The 17,470-nt window shown below is 40.0% G+C and overlaps 1 protein-coding gene across 3 annotated transcripts in view; it reads right to left on the bottom strand.

Annotated features, from left to right (window-relative positions):
- Nucleotides 1-102: 102 nt before the first annotated feature.
- Nucleotides 103-17,470, bottom strand: part of TMEM181 (transmembrane protein 181) — a 72,609-nt gene continuing 55,241 nt past the window's right edge. For all 3 annotated transcript variants that reach the window (XM_025180656.2, XM_075924548.1, XM_075924549.1), the window contains exons 10-17: nucleotides 17,377-17,468; nucleotides 15,648-15,705; nucleotides 14,628-14,730; nucleotides 14,465-14,516; nucleotides 12,316-12,398; nucleotides 8,547-8,636; nucleotides 7,365-7,431; nucleotides 103-5,425 (exon numbers count right to left, since the gene is read on the bottom strand). In XM_025180656.2, the coding sequence (XP_025036441.1) occupies nucleotides 5,347-5,425; nucleotides 7,365-7,431; nucleotides 8,547-8,636; nucleotides 12,316-12,398; nucleotides 14,465-14,516; nucleotides 14,628-14,730; nucleotides 15,648-15,705; nucleotides 17,377-17,468 (624 nt within the window). In that variant the 3' untranslated portion in view covers nucleotides 103-5,346. The remainder of the gene's footprint in view (nucleotides 5,426-7,364; nucleotides 7,432-8,546; nucleotides 8,637-12,315; nucleotides 12,399-14,464; nucleotides 14,517-14,627; nucleotides 14,731-15,647; nucleotides 15,706-17,376; nucleotides 17,469-17,470) is intronic.

The raw sequence follows: 17,470 nt of genomic DNA, 5'->3' as shown, positions 1-17,470 counted from the left end.
ACATACACAAGGCTAATTACCACTTCCTCATTAGAGACAAGTGAAAAAGTGTGCTAGGTTTTCTTCACCTAGTGAAAGGAAAATGAAATCCACATGCATGTATAAAGAGACAGTATGAAAACTATTTATTAACAATTAGCTGAACAGAAAATTTGACACACATGAAATCTTCCATGTATCTCAGCACCCAACTTTTTGCTGAAGGTGGTAAACAGTTTTGTAGTCTATAACTGAAAGATTTCTAGTGTAAATGGATGATTAACAAGTTTCCCCAAAACACAGAATACTAATTCAGCCCAGGCATACCTGCTCAAAGCAGCATCATATTTACAACTTCAGTAACAGAATATTTATCTTACACATTCAATACCATTTTGGTATACAATTTTCCATAGTTTTTTCATTTTACATTATTTACAAGCTTTTTATAAAGTTCAGTTTTATAATAGCATGAGGGTTTCTGTAATGTATGGCAATTACTGCCATATTCAAAACATGGCAAAAAGGGAACAAGCAGGTTTATAGTTCTTATTTACAAGAGCTGCCCTTAGGATCAAAGAAAGATATCAAATCAAGAATCCTTTCAAACAAACTTCTCAAAGTAGTTCATGCTCTGATTGCATTTTCATTCTTAACCAAAGTTAAGAAAGATTTCTCTTCTGGGTTAGGAAGAACCCTTTCTTGGCCTTAGAGTACAGAATATTAATTTCCTAGCATACTTAACTCTGATCATGTCTTAAAGCCAATGCAACAGCAAAAACGTGCATGATAGTTCAGGAGCCACTTTGGGCCAGCAATATTTGGCCACAAGATGGATTTTTGCAAGTAAAACACCCTCATTGTTATAAAGAGGAACATCCCACTTTTGCAATAAACCCACTACGTTATGGCTGTATTTTGTATACATTACTCTTTTTTCTATGTTCCTATTTACACCTTTTGAAGAATGATTAATCTGGAATTATTTTATATGATTGGTTATTAGACAAAGGCCTAAAGTGGGGGTAAAAAAATCCACCCAAGTGTGTTTACTAGTTACAAGAGCCCGATACAAGTGCACTATGACTTAACTGTAGTTCTTTGGGAAGAAAACATACTTCCCTTATTGACATATATGCTGGCCATATGAAAATACATAGCAAGCCAAGTTAATTTCTTAGGTAGGCACCTTTCATTTAATCCATGGGTCATAACAGCAACAGACTGCATAGCAACACAAGAATACAACCCCTCACAAAATATTTACTATCCATCTTGCCATGAGACTTTGTCAGAGTAATCGTAGGTACCAAATTGTATCTTTATGAAATGTTCAATATTGATCACCACAAAGCATGAAATACATAATCTCTTGCTCCAGAGACTATAATCTAGCCAGTTTTACTACTTCTACCTATTTACTAGGCAAGCAGTGAATTTAATGCTGTAATGTTTTAGCCAAACTTGCTAATCTACACTGTACCTTTTTTTAGTACAAAATACAGTATGCATGAGTAGAGAGCCCTGTAAATCTGCAGATATTGCTTTATATCCACATATCTACATCTGAGGATAATATTTTGTGGATTGTAGACATATGCAGATCCAAATTTGATATCTAGAGTCCTGCAGATCTCCACTTTATAGCCATGGATGATATGTGCATCCATGAATCATTTTAGTGCACTGGATGCAGATAGAAATTTTGTATCTGCACAGGGCTCTGTGCATGAGAAGAGGCAGTTCAATACGAGATTTCTAACAAGATACTGATATTTCTAAACTAAGATAATTAATTTTAAAAACCAAAGTGCACTTTTCCCATCTAACACCTCATTTTAGTCCTCTAAAGAGCAATGTAATAAAAAATAAAGGGACAGGAACATCTTAGGAACATTTCTCAAACTCTAAATATCATGATTTCTTAAAGTTGCATTAAAAAAAAAGCTTTCTTTAATTAATGGAATCCTAAAACATATTTCATACATTCAGATTTAATATTCTATATCACAAGCAACCTGGATTATAGTAAATAGCACTAGTAAAATTCAAATATTCCATGGAGAAATACTTTAGCAAATCAAAAAATGACTTTTATAACTGGAATAAAATAGTGTTAGATTTGAATGCACAAAAGTAAAAATCCACATAAACAAACTGTCTCTCATTCCCCTCTCTCCAGCTCCCATGAAAGTCAATGGATTTTTTGGGTGTACAGGGAGTGACAGTGACTGGATCCTGAGCTTGCCTTTGTACAAAGTCATAGTACAAGCAAGCCCTGAATCATTCTTGCTTTCTTATTTAAGAAAAAGAGAACCCAGTCTTTCCTTTAGATTAAAAATAATATAAATCACAAATTTATATGAAAAAGAGTCTGTTAGCTAAAAGGAGTTAAAGAGGCAACAACTACTGCATTTTACAAAGAACCTTGTGTGAATTTTTCCACATATTGTTACAAGTAACACCTACTATGCCAAGGGAAAATCTCTCTGTGTTCTATTTCTTTACTTTCTGCACATGAAAGTACTTTGGCCTTCTCTTGGCTTTAGTCTACACTAGATATTTACTATATAGTAGGTATAATTTCACAGGACCCCAGAGGTTACTGCAGATGAAGTGGTTTAGGACCACTCTACTGTGACTGCAAGACAAGTCTGAAATGGTTCCCAATGCAATTCAACTTCCTAGTACATTTGTTAAATTTCATAGCCACAAAATGGATTACACAACCATGCTAAACATATTCTGTATTCCACTTGCTTTCAGCAGAACTAAATGCTAGTTTTGTCAATTCAACATGGTCAGTGTAGACACACTGAACTTTTATGCTTAAACCAGCTGATTCCCTAGTATAGATAGGTCTTTGCATATAGATCAAAATCACTGTTTGTTCTCTATATTCTGTCAGTTTCCCCTGATGTTTGTGTGGGTATTTCATACAGCAACAGGGAAGAGAAACATTAAGAAAATGGTGATTATGAAACCTCAGAAAAACCCACAAAAGATTCAGGAATAGATGGCTGTGATGTTATCTGATTAGCTTATGACCATAAAAAACATTGTTGCTACTACTGTTATAAAATTGCCACAAATCTTATGCCAAGTATGATACATGGCCAGAAAGTTTAAGCATCCTGAAGACTAATGGATGCAGAGTCAGCTTGTAGACATGTAAAAAAAAGTATGTAAATAAGGGGTTGCGGCCCCTGCTCACTATGCACATTAACCCCCTTCTCTCTGGAGGTAGGTATCTGTCCGGGGAGAGGGTGCAGGAGCAGACTGCAGGAAGGGTGTCTGGTCAGGGGGGAGAGAGCAGGAGCAGGCTGAGGCTGTGGGGTTTCAGTGGAAGGGATAAGTGACGGGGCTGGGGGTGCAGGGAGGGCACGTGGCTCACAGCTCCTGCTCCCCCAGAGCAACGGGGGGCGGGGGGGTAGAGAGGAGACCTCATGGCTCTCGCCCCCCCGGAGCAATAGGGAGGAGGTAAAGGAGAGGCCATGCGACTCACATCTTCCAGCACCGGAGGGGGGAGGCCTCACAGCTCCTGCCCACCCTGAGAGCGAAAGGAAGTAAGGGGAGGGAGCAGGGCAGATGGGGTGGAGGAATGCAGCGTGACGTGATGACATCACTGTTGTCCCACAGGACTTTTTTTTTTTTATAGAAAGAGATTAGGGCCATTCAAGTAGATTTGCATTTCAAAGTTCTAGTTTAATTGTGTGTGTTTACTTATTTTATATATATTGTTAGATGTTTGTTAGACAAGAACTGTCTATTTACATGGCTATTACTATAGCTGTTGATTAGGACACAAAGGGGAATATTAACATTTAAATTAAATTTGGGTGAAATAATGTCATTGTCTGTATGTCTCTTTAAGAGAACTGTGTTGCTTGCTTCTGGGTAATCAGTAAGACATCACACAGGCTGTTTTGTGCTAGCTTGTTAAATCTAAGTATTAGAACTCACCAGCTTTGGGGAGCAGCTGGCTCATTCTTTGCAGTTCAGCTGAATTCAGTGACAACAGCTGACTCCCCTGGAACTCTATTCACAGTGGCATACCTGAAAATATTAAGCTTTTAAAAAAGTTAATAGAAATCGAGAGTCTCCCTGTAAAAACACCACCTATACTATGGTAGGGGAATTGAAATGCACACATTTAAATATGATGAGCAATATTCCAGTAAATATTTGGAAGTTCTTTAGCACATTGTTATAGCATAGCCTGAAAAGGGACAATCCAAAAGATACTTGTAAATAGCAGGCATTTTAATTATAGCTATTTAGGTGTGTCTGAAGATGAGGAGATTAAGCTATTTACAAAACATGCTGAGGAACACACTTTTGCATATTTATTCAACATATCAAAAGTGATTGTTCTTATATTAACTTATGTTTAACAGCTATGAGGAGACTGCATGAAAAATCCTAACTTAGGAAAAAGAATCTCGCAATTAAAAGAATGTTTTTGTTAAAAAATATTAAGTTGTATATTATACTCTTTGTAGGAAATGTAACAATCTTCTCTCTCCTCCCCAATACACAGGAAAGTAAAGGGTTTCCCACCAAGGTTTACAACGGTTTAAATATTTTAATCTAGATATTTTAACTTAGTCTTATTTTGTTTTATTAATTATAAGAAAAACCCTTGCAAATTATTTTGCACTATTGATTATATTATTCGGTTTATAAATTTTGGCTTCTACAGAACTTGAATATTTGTACCTCTCTCACATTCATATTTGGCAAACTTCTGTTTTATGAACTCAAGGTGTCTGAGTCAATTACATTATTAACCACTGAACTGTGAATGCTGTCCCCTTTAAGCAGGAGCAATAAAAACCTTGTGGTTTCTCAGAAATCAAAGGAAATACTTGCAATTTTGTACCTTCAACTGAGGTGGATAGGGTGAGGAAGGGAAGTAGTAAGAGAGGCACTTTAACACCAATGTACACAATAGCTAATGCGAACTGTATCAGGAGTGAAGGTGATGTACCATACATAATCCTCTAAAAACTAACAGCAAGGAAGCATTTTAAATCGCCATATACTCCATGATGCTCTTAACTGGAACCAGACTCGGAACACCTCATTGTTAAAACAATCTGTTCAACACAGAAATCTGGTGTATGACATTTTCTAGTGTAAAGACAGGATTTGGTTTTTTAGAAGCCTCCACTACAACCTTTTCAAGCATTTCCATTTTTCCTTCAGTTTTGTTTTAACTATGTAAACAGAAATAAACAGGAAGTCCTTCGTTGGCAGATAAGTGTTCAGTTGAAAGCAGACTCATAAGAAAGCCAAGAAAGAGGTCATCTAGTAAAAAGCTCAAGATCACTTGCATTCTCCTAAGCAAGTCTCCTCCACAGGAACTCAATCACTGTCTGATTCTTCCTTGTACTTGGCTCTAATGGCTTGACCATTCTGAAGTGGCATTTCTTCATAGTCACTCCTGTCAACAAATAGATCTTTGTTAACATCCTGAACACAATGGACAGCTACTTAGTTTTATGCAAATAGGAAAAGGTACTAAGCCAGTTCCACAATAATTTGGGCCATCAATTCACAACTAATGTAAGTATATCATTCACAAGGATACACTACTCCAGAGAATGCATTTCAGTAAAGAGATGTGAGCAATACATAATACTGTTCATGAAATTCTTCCTCAAGGTTCACTTCTATGCCTTGTCTACACTTGCAACAGTATATAGAATATAGGCATTAACCCATGGAGTAACATTTCACAGTCAGAGACAGGCTTTGTCCACACATCACTGAAGTGTTCAGTGCAGGGAGGCAGTGGGACATAGCTGAAAAATAGAAGCATAGATATATGTTTGGGTACATACCGTAAGGATTCAGGCATGCATTCTACTTCCCTATGCCACATCTCACCATCTACAGTGCTTCTTATACCTATGCTAGCTGAGTGTACAGTGTGTTACTACAGTTACAGTGACAGATACCTTGATACCTATGGAACTGACAATGGCTAATGAGGAAACAAGCTGTGATTGCTGCTACTGATCAAAACTAAACACACACACAAGCAAAAGACTAAAAAGCTATCACTACAAACTTCACATAACTAATCTATACAAAACACCTTAACACATCCTCCACTCTCTTTAAGCTGCCTATTGTGTGTGGGCCTTTTTCTTTTTCTTTTTTTAAACAAATTCTCAAGGGGAGGAAATATTTTTATTAATGTGTTTGTCCAGCACTAAGCAAAATAGGGCTCTGACTGGGCTGGGCCTCTTAGATGCTATGTAAATATGACTATTACTGTCAAGTTCAGAATCTGAACTCAGGCAATTGCACTGGATTTGATTGTTAATATTTTTAACCAACTTTGGATACCTACAGTAACCAATGTCTTCCCCTACAGCAGTGGCCATTTTAAATATGTACTAACTCTCAACCTACTCCATCCTTCATCCTGCCAACCTGACTCCAGCACTCCTCCTCCACCTGCTTTCTTCTGCCAACGTATTCTCTTCCCAAACCCTGCCATCCACTTTACACTCTCCCACTGCAGCCTGCCATTGTTTTTACCTCTGCCTTTAGGTAGGGAATAGGGATGTAAACAACTAGTTGACTATCTAATATGCACTCCAGATAATCGACACACTAGTCGACTAGTCGCTTCCCCACCCATTGCTGTGTCTATGAGAAAGAGGCAGCAAGGGGGGGGGGGAGGAGAAGAGGAGGGAGTGCTTCAAAGAGGCAGCAACGCGTGGAACCCAGGGCCAGACCTTGGTCTCCATGCAACACTGCCATTTTGAAATGCTACATGCAGCCCAGGATCAGCTGGGAGTCCCCAGATGGCCTGAGCTGTATGTGGTGTTTCAAAGTGGCAGCACCACGTGGAGCCCAGAGTCAGATGGGAGTCCTGGACCGCACAAGGCATTTCAAAGTGGCAGTGTTACGTGGAGCCCAGAGTCAGCTGGGGACACCCCCCTGCCCTCCCTCCCCATCCCCGCCCCCCACTCTAGGCGGCGCTACTATTTTGAAATGTCACAGGGAGCACAGGACCAGCGGGAGACTGCTCTAGTCTCCGTTGGCCCTGTGCTCTGCACAGTGCTTTCACCTTTACAAACTGCATTGACTATTCCATTACCTAATTAATTGAAATTTACCTTTTAGTATCAGTATTATGGCAATTCCTTTTTAAGCCAATAGAAAGAAGACAAGATACTGTGAAGCCTCACTAGTCATTCTGGAATAAACTGACCCAAAAATAGAAGACTGAAGCTATAGTTGTCTTACATTCTGCAGTCAGCATCTTTGGATTTCAATTAAGAACAACCTACCGGGCTCTTAAAATTTTTTATATTAAATACAGCAACCCTGAATGACAAGAGATTTTTCACAATAGTGATACTTACCCATATATCACATCATCATCTGAATCATTCAGCATAGAAAAAGCAGGATTGTCTTTCAACTGTGACTCTGGAAAATATACAATATGGTTTCATTTAGCCAAAAAGTTTTGTCTGACCTCAATTCTGGATAAAAGTCTAATCTAAAAGTTTGAAATGCAAGACTTTGTAGTTTCCAAAGAAGTTGTAACTGAGACCCAACCTGGAGTTTTTTCATGGCAAGGGATACAAAGCTTTGATTTAAATTCTTCAACTCCCTTCTGACAGTATGTCAGTATTCACAACAGCTGAAAATGACACCCTTTTTCAAAAATCTCCAGGAAGCAGCATACTCTATATTGTATTAGCATAATAATTTCTTCCCTGGTACAATGTCACCTGTCCCCATTAGTTATACCTGATATTTTGGAACACACAAGTGAAGAATCTGGTTGAAAAATATAGGCTGATTTGATATGTTTCAGCCCCCTTTCCATATTTTATGACTAAAGTAATGAAATCTAACGATTGTTTGGTAATTAATGCCTATCTAAAGGGTTATAACTTAGGAAAGGTATTTTTCACTTTCACGTAGGGAGGAGGAATGTACTGCTGTAACGGAAGGATGCACTCTCTCTTTCTACTGGCTATCTACAATACTACCTCCCCAAGTTTCCAGAAATAGGCTCGTCAAGTCTTGGGGCTAAGTATATCCCTAGTGTAAACTAACAACTCCGCCAATGTCAGTAAAGTTACAGAATAAAATCTGATGCTTAATGGTTTGCCACAAAATCCAATACTGTCTGCATGCTTTTTAATTCCTCTAACCCAGCTAGAGATTAAATATTTGTTCCCAGCCAGCCAAATGCATCTCCTATAATGGAAGTCTGGGATTCCTGAAGCAGCTCCATTCATCTCAGTTCCCAAACCAGTTTAGTGAGAAACTGCTCTGCCTCAATACATAAGGCCCTCCCGGTATAAAAGCTATACAACATTAAGGGGCACATGCAAGAATGTAACATTTTCATGGATTCAATCAACATATGCTTCTATTATTACTGGATATGCGAAGACACTTTAAGCTGCTCATACACACGGAACAAAACCATGTGCTAATGAAACAGCCAACATGTGAAAATCTGATAAACTCTATTGGCATGCCAGGTCACAGCAGCTACCTGACAAATTTTACAGTATGTCACTTACCATACAGTGCGTTCTTTGATGGGGAATACACAAAGGCTAAAGTGTAGAGATAAAAGTTCAATAAACCATAGAATGATAAGAATTCTGCTGGTAATAACAGTCAAGGATATGACACAATTCAGCTCAGTACATATTAACATTGAAATAAACCAAACATTAGGCAAGATTATCCCTGCACTGCAACAATGTGTTTGAGAAAGCTTGATGACTTTTTCTCAGTACTTTCTAAGTATGAAGGGTATTAACTGGGTACTGTTAAAAGTGTTGGGATGCTGATGTTTACTCTGGCATTGTCATAGATTTAAGTTAACTGAGTGGGAGTGAGAAGAGACTGCAATGAGAGAGAACAGTAAGACATGGTGAGGCTGTTGAACTTGTTTATAAGGTACCCCATTAAAGCTCTCTGGTTTAGTTTCCACTAGTTACAGTTAAAGTCAGAAATCATTTTCTAGCTGATATATGGCAGTGCTCTCTAGATTCTGAAGCTGGCTGTGTGACCAGAACTGTACCCTAGTGGTTTGAATTCTGCACTCTAGTGGTTACAAGTTCCAATCCTGCCTCCAAAATAGACACGGGCTGATGACATCTGGAAACTGAAGGTGCACAAACCAAGCACCACACCGGCATGGCACATGAGGACATTGCTTTAAAAGATCCCAATTAATGTCACAGGGGCGCACTGACACCTACAGAGGAACACCCACAGGGACATCTCTCTCAAAGAGGAGAAGGTTACTCATCCTGTGCAGTAACTGAGGTTTTTCGAGATGGTTGTCTCAGTGGGTACTCCACTTTAGGTGTTTGTGTGCCCCTGTGCCTTGGTAGGTTGTGCATGTAGTGCATCCTGCATGTGCCGTTTGGAGCAACTATCCCACATGCACAGCCAACTGACTCCTTGGCTCCTTCTCTGATACAGAAAATCAAGGTCATTATGAAGCAGAGGGAAGGAGGGTGGGTCGTGGAGCACCCACTGCGACAATCAACTTGAAGAACCTCAGTTACTGCATAGGTGAGTAACCTTCTCTTCTTCAAGGAGTGTTGCTGTGGGTGTTCCACTTTAGGTGACTATGGAGCAGTACTTGTGCTTGGAGAAGGGGGCTTTGGAGTCTATGTCTGAATAGTGGACAGTACAGTATGTCTGAAATGTGCACCAGAGGCTGAGTGTCTAACGCATAGTGCTTGGTGAAGGTGTATAGCAAAGCCCAGGTAGCTGCCCTACAAATGTCAGTTAGGGGGACATTTTTCAGGAAGGCTGTTGATGCAGCCATTGCTCTCATGGAACATGCACACGACTGCTGTAGGTTCTTGGTTAGTGAAACAATAAGATAGATAGATGTGTTTGGAGATCCATTTGGATAACCTTTGCTTAGAGACTGTCTGGCCTTGAGATCTCATTGCAGAAGAGAAGAAAAGTCTTTGAGATTTACAGAATGTTTTAGTTCTGTGTATATAAAAAGCAATTGCTCTGCAGGCATCCAATGTATGCAGAGTGGTCTCTGCTCAGTACTCTCAGTCCTTTTGCTGTTTGCATGAAGTTTTGGAAAGACGACAGGTCATCTGGTGAGGAGGAGGATGTGTGTGCAGGTGCTGGAGACTCAATCATAGGCTCATCCTCCAAGACCTTTGCATCTTTCACTGGGTCAACTACTGATGGGATGGCTGAGGGAACTGGAGAAGCCTGTTATCTATGAGCTGGAGCTGGTTATTGAATGGGTTTGAGGGTGCTGGGCTCTTTAATGTAGCTCAGGAGTCACAGTAAGGCTAGTTAAGTGGTATTGGTATAGATGCAGGCACACCACTGAGGGGATTGCCACTGAGGAGGTTGCTGCATTGGTCTAGGTGATGAGTGGTGTGGAGTATTTAAACCTGAAGAGAGGGAGGAGCTAACCCTGCAGGCATAGTGGAAAGGCTGAACTAGAAGGTAGTTGGGTTGCCATCAGTACCGGACAGCAGTGTTCCAGGCACTGAGGTGACTGCCAAGTCTTCATTACTGGTGGTGTTGTGGTACGAAGAGGATTGGTACCAACATAAGTACCAGGGGAACAGCTGGTAGATGTGTCTGCACTGACAATGCCAGCTGCTTGCTTTGATGAATAGGTACAGTAGGTGGCAGCATTGAGATGCTCAGAGGAGAGGCAGTGTGAAGTTTTGTCCGTACCTACAGAGCCGATTTAGGCTTAAATTGGAAAGCTGCCGTCCAGCTGACCTGTGCTAAGTCTTTTGCTCCTTGTGTAGTCTCAGTGCCAGATATACCTGGTGCCTCCCAGTCTGATGCTTTAGGTGCCTCCAGTACCAGGGCTGATTTTTTTTTTGCCAGAGGGAGCTTTTTTGAGGGAGAATTACCCCAAGACGAAGAATGGGAACGCTTTCTGGAAATAGCAGCTGAAGCAATCTGTGGAGCTCAACCCTGAGGGAGCTGCCTTTTCTGACACTGCCACTCGAGATGGCGTTACCTAGGCAGCGGCCTATGTTCCAGGTCGAATGACGAGACTTCTCCATGAGCAACAGTTTGAGTTGGAACTCCCTGTCCTTCCTGTCCTTGTGGTGAGTGTTCTGTAGTGCGGGCACTTCTGAGTAATATGTGCCTCACTCAGGGAGCAGACACTCTGGGAGCGTATGTCTGATATGGGAGTGAAAAGTCTGTAAGTCAGACAGATTTGAAGCCTGGGGAGCCAGGCACGTCTAAGAGGGCAGACAAGCCACAAGGTGACAACAATTTTTTTTTTTAAAGAAAACAACTAACGAAGTAAATAAAAATGAGGAAAATACAGGATAAGAAGTAAATTAGCTGTTTTTAGAAAGATTGCAAGGGTGACTGCTAAGTTCCGAACCAAGCCAACGGTAGTAGGGAAGGAACTAAGGGGTCAGCTGGCTGCGCATGCGGGATAGCAGCTCCAAACAGCGTGTGCAGGCTGCCCTGCATGTACAACCTACCGAGGGTAATGCTACCATAATTCTCCAATTTGAGGCACAAGGGTACACAAACACCTAGAGTGGAGCACCCAAGGACACTTCTCAAAGAAGAAGAATATTTTATAACGAAGGAGATGGATCTACCTGCTTGATTATCCAATTAGTACTGTGCAAATGCTGCTTCTAAACTGGCAGTTTTGGGACTATTTCCCATTGGTGGAAGACTAGAGTAAATTGATTTTGCTTCCATCTCCCCCATCCAGCTGTGCCCTGACATGTCCCCTCTCTGTTATTTAGACCTGTATTGAATGGGTCTAAACAAAACAGTTGTAAAGATGCTAGTGACAGGTCTACAATAGTACTCCAGCTGTCATGACATCAGAGGAGCTGTATCACAAAGGAAGATTTCCCCAAAATTGTGAAGAGCTAGAACTGTAGCAAGCTATGCCTGGACAATGTCCAGTTGCACCATGATACTGCTCACACCTCCCCTGGGCACCAGAGACAACACACCTGCAGTAGTACAGAGCTAGCCGCCACTCTAGGCAGTGGCGGAGCCAGGCTTCTCCCTCACTTTCCCAACAAGGGATTTAAATCCCCCAGGGACAAGTGTGCCAATTACAGCTGTGGATTCTGTGATGTGGACAGCTACTCAGAGAGCTGGTCTGAAACCAGCACATTCATTTGGCAGCCATCATGAATAATCATCAGAAAATAACATGCATCCTGGGTTGGATCTGAACTGCTGAATGAGCAGGGAAAGGTGTAACTCCTGAGTCATGGTCTCTGTACATTCACTTAACTGAAACAAGTTAACAACACTTCTCAATGGCTGGAAGCCACAATGAAAGGATATAATTTTGATAATGAGTTGACAGCTCAGCTACAAAGTTGTCCTGTAGAACTTGTGATCCAAAGCGTAGATAAAGTATAACAATGCTGTGGGAGACAAGACAGACATTGTGGTTTATATGTACCAAACTGTAACAATATATGATGGAGAGTAAAAACAAAGTTACAAGAAAAAATGGCAAATTGTCTTAGACTATACAGCTGCTTATTCTAAGAGACATTTGATTTCCAACTCCTAATTCAGAGAATGTTTTTTTAAATTAAAATGCAGTCATTCAGTTAAAGAATGGGCAAATTTACCTAAATTTCTCCTCAGTCTCCCATGAAGCAGAATTCACAAGTCAGCAGTGATTTGACCTACAGCGTTGGGGAGTGCATATTAGAACCTAGCTTAGAAAAAAAACATTGGCAACTGACCCCCCACCCCTGAATTTCACATTTTGTCAGGAAGCACATGAAACTCCACAGAAGGTGAATGCTGCCTTCCAAACAGCTCTGGTAGATACATGTCCATAACTATAGCCTGATCGGTGATGGTGGAAGTAGTGGAGAGTAGTGTTTGAAATACCTCATGAAAGAAGGTTACAGAGCAAGAAGTGCTCACCAGAGAACAGATTAGTCAAACAATCCCTATAGACAGAGATCACAATCCTGCTTTAGAAATAATTGAATTATAGGGGCAACCACAATGTGGGCTGCACTGACAGCTTGCCAAGACCCAATTTTTTTAACCTAATTTATGTAACATTGAAATAGATTGCAGCTGTCTCCATCTTTAACATGGAGGCATGCCTCATGGATATTATAAGTCCCAATGTGAAATGTTCCATCTTGATCTGATGATCCTCACAGACTGATGCTTGTCTTCTCACCTCTGAGATCTGCACCTCAATTATGAAGATAAATATAGCCACAAGCAACAGTATAGAAATCTGTGAGCAATATATAGCCACTGGCTGCCTCAGATTTAATCAGAGTTAATATCATCTCTTTCCAATGTCTAACATCAAATTTGTCCCAAAACAGGGTCAGTCAGCTTAACTGCTGATGCTTGTAAAATCGTATTTACTTAGTCTGTACCAGAGTGAAATAATTTTCCTTTTGATAAAAATATTCTAGAGATGTAACACTTAAGTTTATACCCTTCCTTTCAAACACCATTCATAATGACACCATCACCTGTGGAATGGAACAATCCCACAGGCTTATGGCTCACACACACATTTCTCTTTTGCAACATTTTAGGGCTGCCCTCTAAAGAGCAACATAAAAGTCAATCTAACTTTCTGAAAGGCAAATAATTTTCATGTCATGGACAGCAGCAGGTGTGGGACTCCACAATCACAGTAGAAGTTGGAGCTTTAATAGGCTACTCAGCTCTTCCAGATGATCAGCACAATTTTTTTTCAATGCAGGCATACAGAGCAGGTTTTTAGTCACTCATCATTCTACTTAGCCAATACCATCACTGCCAGATCCCCAATCTCATTTCCCCCTTATTGTTTCAAGGCATTAAATTGGTTGGAGTGGGATGTCTTCATTTTGGGTTAACGTTCTTTCCGTTCTTCCCCTATTATAGAAACCACATGCCCCAGAGTCTAAACTAACTAAACTCTCTTCATCCCTTAAAAACAGGCATTGTTGGTGCCCCACTGGCTTTCCTGGGCTAAGGGCAGAATTTAATGGCAGTCTTTCAAAAGAAAGGGATCGTATAGTTTGAAAGCCTTCTGGCCACAACCTTCCTGAGCTCTACTGTTCTGGGAAACAAATTATTAAATCTGACTCAGACAGTCTGCCTGGACAGCAACAGAACATTTTTAAAGGTGCTTTATTTTTATAAACAGAGGGCCATGCACTTTTCAAGACCCACAGCACTGTTCTGGAAAAATATCAATAGGCATTTTTTAAAAAAGTACACTAAGAGCTATTGATTATGGAACCGAGTGGTGTAATCTATTATTTGGTAAGTGCTAGTAGTGTGCAAGATTTTAAAGTGTACCTTGGGTATGGTGGAATTTTTAATAATGAACCCAGAGAAAGCTGTAAATGGATAATCCATTCTGAACTTGATTGCCAAGAACTTTTCTTTAAGAAAGTTTTACAAAGCCATAAATATTACAATGCAGAGAATATACACTTTAAAGAAGTCTTACCTAATGACAAGCACTACAAAGGTCAATGCAGTCAAGAATTTTAACCTGAGATCTGAAAAGAGTAAGAACAATTGTCAGTTATTTGAGAGCTTACACCCCTCTTCCTCAAATATTTAGGCATCACTGGAGGATTTGAAAGAAACAAGAAGAAAGTACTGCTTACCAACATAAGGCATGTTACGAAGTTCTGAACACGCCCTCACTATCAGGAACAAAAGGTACAAGATATACACTGTTGCCACCATAAGGAAGAAGATTTTCATTCCCTATAATAGAAACAAAAATGTAATACAGTTTTACTGAACAAGAATTATTCTAATTTTTCTTCTTTTCCAGAGACAGAAACCACCATCTCCAAAAGCATGATCTGTTTCTTTGGGACAATTAGGCTGGAGGATGAAAGCACAATACTCCCTGGTCTGTACCAGAACTGCCAGTGGTGAGAGTGTGTCAATTTTGGGATGGTATAGGGGGAAAGGAGGTGTTGCACTAGAGGAAACCACTTTTTCAAATATCAGTTTTCTAAAAATGGCCACTCAACTGTGAGATGCTGCAGGAAGCTACACAGAAACTTATTTCTCCTGCAGAATAGAAAGTGGAGATTTGCTGAGAAAACCAAATGTTCTGAGAATTGAGGATATGAAGAACCAAGAGAAACTCTTTTTTGGCTTTCTGAAAGGCAATGAATTTATTTCTGATAAGATCCAAGAGGCCCTTGGTGATTGCAACTGAGTAGCTGCTGGCATTTCAAACTATCTTCACTGGAGTGACAGTTCAGAATGCACACTATACCTTTCTTAACAGTGAAGTGGGCCTACAGACACATACTCCTTCATCCAAAAGGAACCATTCTATGTCTCCACTATAGAATATGCAATAGAGGGAGTATCTTTCCATAAACATTCAGGTCCATTTTAAAATACACTTGTATTAGCCAAACAAAAAAAATCTGAACCATTTCAGTGAAAATATATTTTTATCATCAGATCTTCCTTTCAACACTTGATGCTCTTTAAAGTTTCACTGCAAAAAAATAGTTTCATTTCAGCCTGAAGAACAATATATAATATAATGTAATACTAAGTATCTGCCAGGTATTTTCCACTCACCTCTTCCCCAGTGCTACCTTAGTAGACATATAGAATCCATATGGAAGTGTCAAAAAAGTTTGAGTCAAACTTACCTGAAAATTACCTGTGTCAACTCTGTACTGGTATGTTGGATCATGTAGTTCATTAACACTGGAAAAGATAAAAAAAAAATCATGAAGTAATCACAGTTCTAATAAGGTCAGGTTAAGCTACAAATATGCATTGACAAAAAACACTGTAGGAATTCTAAACATGTTGAAGTTATACAGAGATTATGGATACTGTAGGGATGTTAAATTTCATTTAATCAGCTAATTGAGAAGTCAATGGAATTTCCATCGACTACTCGATTAGTCAATAAGGGGGGAAACTGCAGGGCCCCAGGAGCTAACCCCACTGCGACTCTGCCTTTTAAATGTAGTAAGAGCCGCCAGGCAGCAAGGGGGAGAGGGAAGTAGGAGACAGTGCTGGGGGAGCCAGCTTAAAAGCCAGTTTCCCCCAGCATCATCTCCACTGGGGTGGGGAGGGGGGGGCAGGGGAGGCAGAGGTGCAGCAGGGGGCCAGGCACTATCAGGGGCCCAGCTCATTCTCAGTCCCAGACTCTGCACATCTGCCTTTTAAATGTAGTAAGAGCTGCCAGCCTCCAGGCTCTTACTACATTTAAAAGGCAGAGGCACAGCAGGGGAAGGGATACAAGCTGGGAATCAGCTGTCATACGCTTATGCTTATCGGGTAGTTAACTACTTGACTAGTCGCTTACATCCCTAGGATACTGGACCTGATCTTCACTGATGTAAACTGGTAGCTCCATTGATTTTAAATTGAGATGATTTATACCAGTTGAATGCCAGAACAGTTTATTCTACTTATATATGTGGGGACTGATTTTTAAACTATTCTTTATTAATTTTCTGTGTTTATTTTTTGCTATTTTAACACCTAGTAATTGCCTACAAAATTTGGGTTTCACTGATTTATTTTATCATCACTGAGTTTGTCTGTGGTAATGAAAAAATGTAGGATCAGACCCATCACTTATTATCAAGTATGCTCTTCTAATCAGGCAGAAGGGCAGTCTCTGATTTCAAAAGCATATTCTTCAAGTTGCATAGTTTTTAACCTTACCCACCCCACTATTTACTCCCCTTGCCCCAAAATTTAAGGAGGACACAATTATGGGTAACGTACTTTAGAAAGTCATATCACCACAAACAGTGGGGTAGTTGTCTGAGAGGAGAATGCTTCTATCTTTATGTTAGCTTATCAGATCGGAAAGAATTAAGAAAAAAATAACAAAAATTTTTCACAAGTCAGAGGTTCTGATACAAGAGGAAAAATTAAACTTAGCTAAATAACAGCTTGAGGTGAGTAGGACAGTGTACAAATTCGTGTAGAATGTAAATGCTGAGATACGAAATAAGTATTCAGCATGGTCTAAGAGGGCACAGCACTTGGCATAATGAAATGGAATAAAATATCCCAAGAGTAAGATCTTTCCCTTTCCCCATCTCTTGGAAAGGCAACTCTTCTGTTTTGAATACTGTTCTAATCTGAATAAAACATCAAAGTATATATTATAGGGAACCATTACACACTGGCTATGGAACTTACGTAGTTGTATGTAATTAGGGCAGCAATTAGAGAGAGTTAATCTCAGCTTACAAAATGGGAAGATCTGAAAAAACTGGTGTAATTCAATTTATTCATTTCTGGATCACATCAAAATACCAGAGACAGACAGACATCACTAACTATAAAGCCCTTTCTCTTCCCTGAAAAGATTTTCCTCACTAAAACATAGTACAAAGGGAAATTACTTACGTTTGCCATATTCCTAATGTAACACAGGACAACCACAGAAGCCCAACGATAAAGAATTTGGGAAAATAGAAAGTTAAGCATTTTCTTTCTCCCT

Source organism: Pelodiscus sinensis, chromosome 3 (genome assembly GCF_049634645.1).
Source record: "Pelodiscus sinensis isolate JC-2024 chromosome 3, ASM4963464v1, whole genome shotgun sequence".
Classification (NCBI taxonomy): Eukaryota; Metazoa; Chordata; order Testudines; family Trionychidae; genus Pelodiscus; species Pelodiscus sinensis.
Note: the sequence above shows the minus strand (reverse complement) of the source record. Positions and strands in the feature narration are given on the sequence as shown.